At 36.2% G+C, this 5,283-nt stretch overlaps 1 protein-coding gene across 1 annotated transcript; it reads right to left on the minus strand.

Annotated features, from left to right (window-relative positions):
* Positions 1 to 1,053: 1,053 nt before the first annotated feature.
* Positions 1,054 to 3,421, minus strand: LOC112185927 (agamous-like MADS-box protein TM6). Its single transcript, XM_024324258.2, has 7 exons — positions 3,118 to 3,421; positions 2,960 to 3,026; positions 2,784 to 2,845; positions 2,568 to 2,667; positions 1,785 to 1,826; positions 1,641 to 1,685; positions 1,054 to 1,536 (listed from the first exon to the last, which is right to left on the minus strand). Exons 1-7 carry the CDS (start codon positions 3,303 to 3,305, stop codon positions 1,255 to 1,257), a joined length of 786 nt encoding a protein of 261 aa, XP_024180026.1. The 5' UTR covers positions 3,306 to 3,421; the 3' UTR covers positions 1,054 to 1,254.
* Positions 3,422 to 5,283: the final 1,862 nt, after the last annotated feature.

The raw sequence follows: 5,283 nt of genomic DNA on the forward strand, positions 1-5,283 counted from the left end.
TCCACTACTGGAACATGTACGTACCCCCAAACTCGTATTACATGCATTAGCTTGTATTTTTATTTCATGATATTTCCATAGCTTAATTAACTAGGGAAATTCCCTAGCTTAAAGCCAATACGTACTAATGTAGTATCATCAAGAACCAAGACAATGTAAAACACAACATCAAAAGCATTACTGTCAGTCAATGTAGACACACACATACGGAGCCGTTTAGAAGCGGATGTCTGCAAAACCGAAAAAGGGCAGATCGATCAGAATCTAGCTTGATTTCATTTTATTCAGCTTGGTTAATCCTCCTACTAATTCTTCTTGAATCATCTTCTCTTCCATTTTGGAAGAATTTCAGACCCACAAGAAACCCAAACATTTGTGCGCTTGCAGATAGTTATGAACTGCAATGGTGGGAGGAGATGGATTTGGAGGAACCAAAGGCCATATGAGATGATCTATGATTTTAACGTCTCTGCGACTCTTCCAGAGTGAGAGAGAAGATGATTTAGGAGCAGATTTTGGAAGTTGAAGAGCTGAATTGTGATCCGTCCGCACTTTTGCATTGTGCAGACGTCCGCTTCCGAAAGGCATAGGGAAGGCACTGGAAGCAAGGGTGTAGCTACATGGACATCAGAAGGGTCAATTGACCCTGCTCACCATCTTGATGAACTCCATTTTGCCTGAAGTGTTTGCTTTTATGTAAGAAAAATATGAGCTACTTGACTCAATTTGCCCCTTCTAAAGTAACAAAATAGTTACTTTTAACTAGCTTATGACACCTTATTCTTACAAACAAATGTGTTTCTTTTTGTATATCTATTCCTCTCCTTGATTTGTTTATCTCATCCCTATGTACGTACATATTTCTTTTTGTTTTTTGTCATCATAGGAAAATAGTTTGGAGATAAATAAAACTGTATTAGGTGATTATTTGTAGATTAGTAAAGAGTATTTTAAATCGAGTCGGTTATTATTTTTATTTTTTTCACTTAATCGACTAGTTATGTAAGTTTGACCCCTCTTAACTAAATTTTTGGCTACGCCACTGACTGGAAGTGATTTTTGCTCATGCCATACTTCTACAAGACATACATAAAAGCTAGCGCATCTCTCAGTCTAGCTTTTCCTTAACATAAATAGCGTCGCTAGGAATATATCTTACAGTATTTCATCAGGGTTTATAGTACTGAAGGACCGATATCATCAGTAACCTTAATTTAGTGCTTAGTTTCGGTACGATCACTGTAGCTCAACCAATTAAGCAAGACGGAGATCATGGAGATGAGTGATGGAGGAAATGAGTGAACCCCCACCATGTCCATTCTCAAGGTTGTGGTTGCCGTGGTTATTAGGGTTCTGGAGATGAGTAATGGAGGAGACCAGTGAACCGCCACCATGTCCATGGTCAAGGTTGTGGTTGTTGTGGACGCGATTGAAAAAATACAAGTTTGATGCTCCATTGGCCAATGCAACAGCAGATTCATAGTCCCCTTCATTATCCACATACCCATATTGGGGATCCTCATTACCTGGAGCTCCCTGCACGTACAATTAAATTTCAAACTTCAAGCTACAGAGACGTATACATGTATCAATGTGTTGAGGAATTAGAAAGCAGTCAGGAGTTTGAGGATTGTTCTTACATAGCCATGCATTAAATTACTGTTTCTCTCCTCCAAGTTCTTCACCTGCAGCAGTGGAAATATTTAGTGACCATACCATAATTTATAGGCAAGTAATCGATTAATTATAGTTAATCCACTCAAAATTTTCAGCTGAGTAATTACCTTTTTCCTGGTAGTCTCTGCTTGAGTCTTGAGCACGTGGTACTTAACCAAAGAATGCCAATTCCATCATCAAAAACCGTATATATTAGAATCATTGCTTACAAAATCAACTACAGAAACTAAACTGTTTATCTAGCTTTGGAAGTGATCACTTCTCAGATGAAAGGTGTTTCTATTTAAGGCTATTAAGATGAAGAACTAGGATGCTTTATTACCAAAAAAAAAAAAAAACCATATCTAGTTAAGCAAGTTAAGTCTCATTGTACATTTTCCTTTGGTTAATAGCTCCTGGACATATGTGCCATGGGGAATTGGGGATGGCAAAAAAAAAAACAAATAGAAGCAATGGGAGATCAAATATTTAATAGGAATTACAGTTTCTTATTAACTATACAATTGTATAGGAAGGAGAATATTAGGGAGCTCAGATAAGAATCAAAAGAAACATATAATTGGGGTTCATGTAAGAAATTAATGATTTGAGAGATTGAGACTATTTATAAATGAACGCCTCTAAAATTTGTGTTGGTTGAAGATCAAAGGTTTTGATCGAGCCTAAAGTTACATAGAATTTTTAATTACACATTTAGTCATGCAATTTCCCACTATTAATTTGATGCGAGATGACTTTTTAGGAGTTATAATAACAAACAGCAGTGCCATAGATCTGAAACCCTAAATAAAATTTGAATTGGCAGGTCCATAGATCTAGGCTTTATTTAAGTAAAAAAAAAAAGGAAAAAAGTTAGAAACAAATTAAATATAAGAATAAGATCGGAGTACCTTTCTATCACGTATGATTTGCACGGATTGATTCATCGTTTCCTCCAGATCTTGCAGCTCAGCATAGCTCAGACCATTAAGATCATGCCCCAGCCTTTGCCTAGTAATTAATTAATTCCAAACGTAAAAAACAAAGTTATTCTCTGAAATTAGCTAGCAGATAATATATATATATATATATATATATATATATATATATATATATAATTTAATCACCTGATGTCCCTCCTCAGCTTATTGTTAACCTCTTTCAGTTTCCACAAGTTCTCTTTCATTGCCTGCATCCACCAAAAACAACAAACAAATTAACACAAAAAATAAACTCTAAAAAAGATTTATATAAACAAACAAAATTTAGAGAGAGAGAGGGTCCTTTGGTTAATTTTAATTACCTCGTAGTGTGAGTTCCATAGATCGATCTGTAAATTCTTCTGGTAGAGATCAAACATCTTCTTGGTCCTGATATACAGTCATATCATTTCTATGGAATTAATCGAAAATCAAAAGTAAACAAAAGATAATATATATAGATGAGAGATGATGAACGTACGTAGTGGTTGGGCTAATATACTCGTGGATTTTGTCAGTGGAGGACTGCATGATGAGGGAGACCTGAGCGTCACACAGAACCGTGAGCTCCTGAGCCTTCTTGAAGATCCCATTTCGTCGCTTCGAATAGGTCACCTGCCTGTTCGTCTGGTTCTCGATCAGCTTGATCTCAATCTTCCCACGACCCATTTCGGTAATTTTGCTCCTCCTCCTCCTTCTTCAACTTCTTCTGCTTTGTTCTGGGTTGTTGTTGAGTACAATGGGAAAGGAGATAACGTCTTAAAGATGAGATTGTGGAGGTGGAGGGGTTTCTATATCTAGAAAGTGGGGAAAAAAGTTAGGTTGTAGTGTAACTGGGAATGTCTTTTGCTAAGGTTAGGTTATGTCAATTTAAAAGCTAAGAGCTATGTTAAGTCCAAGGTTAGGTTACTGCTGATAGCTTGTGATGTTGAGGGTACGTACTGCTTGGCTAGTCTGCTTTTGACCATGACAGCACATTATCATGGAGACTAGTATCGGTCTTTGATCTGTTCTCGCGTGCCGGTTAATTTTCTTAGTTTCATTGCGTGAATTAAGTTCTAGGATCACGGATCACTTTGATTTAATCAGCTAGTGAGCCTAGGTTTCTAATCATGTACTTTGCAGAGCTAGATATTTTTCTTTTCATAATTATATTGCAAGCAAAAGTGGCAAATATATCTAGACGAAAAATTTTATTGCTAGCTATAGGTTTCACTGTTTCAGCATATTATCCAATGGCTAGCTAAATATGTCCTCTCTCTTTCTTTCTCTATATATCTAGCCCTCTAGCTAATAACATTACAGACCAAAAAACAAATAAATTGAAGGCCTCTTATTCAGAATATTAGCTTGTATTGTTAAAGAAGGCATCCTTTGTTTGTAGGAAAAGGGACTTACTTATAGTGTATTTGTCGTATTTTGTACAAACAAAAATATTAGGAATACCGAATTGAACCGGTTAATAATCTCTCTTGCATTTGAGTTGATTGACTTCTCTATTGATTCAAAGACTAAACATGAGCTATAATGGCCAGCTGGATCTTCACGATCGAGATATCCGATGCAAGCCTTTTGTGAAATTTATAACCACAAAATGCATTGTCTCAAAGCTTCAATGTTATAAGTGTATATATGAACATTTCATAAAGACTACGCATCGATAATTAATGATAAACCACACAATGCAATGGTAGACTTATAAACGTATATTAAAGAGGATTAATATGTCACTACAAAAGCAGATATACTACGAGTCTACGATAGTCTAATCTATCATTACATAATTGTTCTGTGACTCTGACTTGTTTCTTAGACGGTTCACTTCACTGGGTTCATGGGTTGGTTAATTCATAGTAGTACTCATCCTTATTCGTACGTTTTAAGCAAAGAACGGTTCATTAGCCAACTCCTTAAATTGGCTCTAGACCTCTAGTACCAAGTTTTTCAGTATAGGATTTAATTTGACCCTCCATCGACTAAGGATGAAGATAGTCAATTAACTGATGTATATGTTTGGTTTAGACAGCCAGCAACATATTAGGCAATCCAATTGCCCATCGTATCATAGCACAGAAACAAAGAGGATAGACTAAAACAGTGGGCTTTATATATAGCCCAACCTTCTGGGCCCAAATGGGTGCGATCGTGAGATTGATTAGTTAAAGACATGGCAGTGGGTTTCTTGGGCTCGATGGACTAATCCACAATGAGCTTCATGAGGAAAAGAAATTTTGTTAGGATCTCTACTAGAAGTGCTTTCTTCCGTTGAAATTCTAACATTTTCATAAAACCGGTGCACATTCTGGAAAATATCCTGAAATGTTGATATTCATTTGAAGGGTACATTGGAACATGATGTTGGGATAGGTGTGCGGATTCTTACAACTATTTAAGTAGTTAATACAGCTATTTGCTCCAAATTTTATAGAGTTGTGATCTAAACTTCTGTTTTTTTTTTTTTTTTTTTAATATATAAAATAGCACTTCTATTCATATCTTTTAAATTGAGATTTAGACCTCCACCACCTCACATCCGTCAGTCTCCGCAACTCACACTATTCACCTCCATTGGTTGTCGGTATCTCAAGCCCTCAAGGCAATTACTTGAATTTACAAGAAAATTCAATTATCAAGCAAGTTAGGCATA

This window comes from Rosa chinensis, chromosome 2 (assembly GCF_002994745.2).
Source record: "Rosa chinensis cultivar Old Blush chromosome 2, RchiOBHm-V2, whole genome shotgun sequence".
NCBI classification, from domain to species: Eukaryota; Viridiplantae; Streptophyta; class Magnoliopsida; order Rosales; family Rosaceae; genus Rosa; species Rosa chinensis.

What these genes read in the sequence shown, in the direction of transcription:
- LOC112185927 (XM_024324258.2), bottom strand. Translation starts at nt 3,305, where the DNA reads ATGGGTCGTGGGAAGATTGAGATCAAGCTGATCGAGAACCAGACGAAC. An exon ending in TATGGAACTCACACTACGAG is followed by an intron (nt 2,846 to 2,959) that starts GTAATTAAAATT and finishes TGGTGGATGCAG; the next exon opens with GCAATGAAAGAGAACTTGTG. An exon ending in AAATCATACGTGATAGAAAG is followed by an intron (nt 1,827 to 2,567) that starts GTACTCCGATCT and finishes TCTTTGGTTAAG; the next exon opens with TACCACGTGCTCAAGACTCA.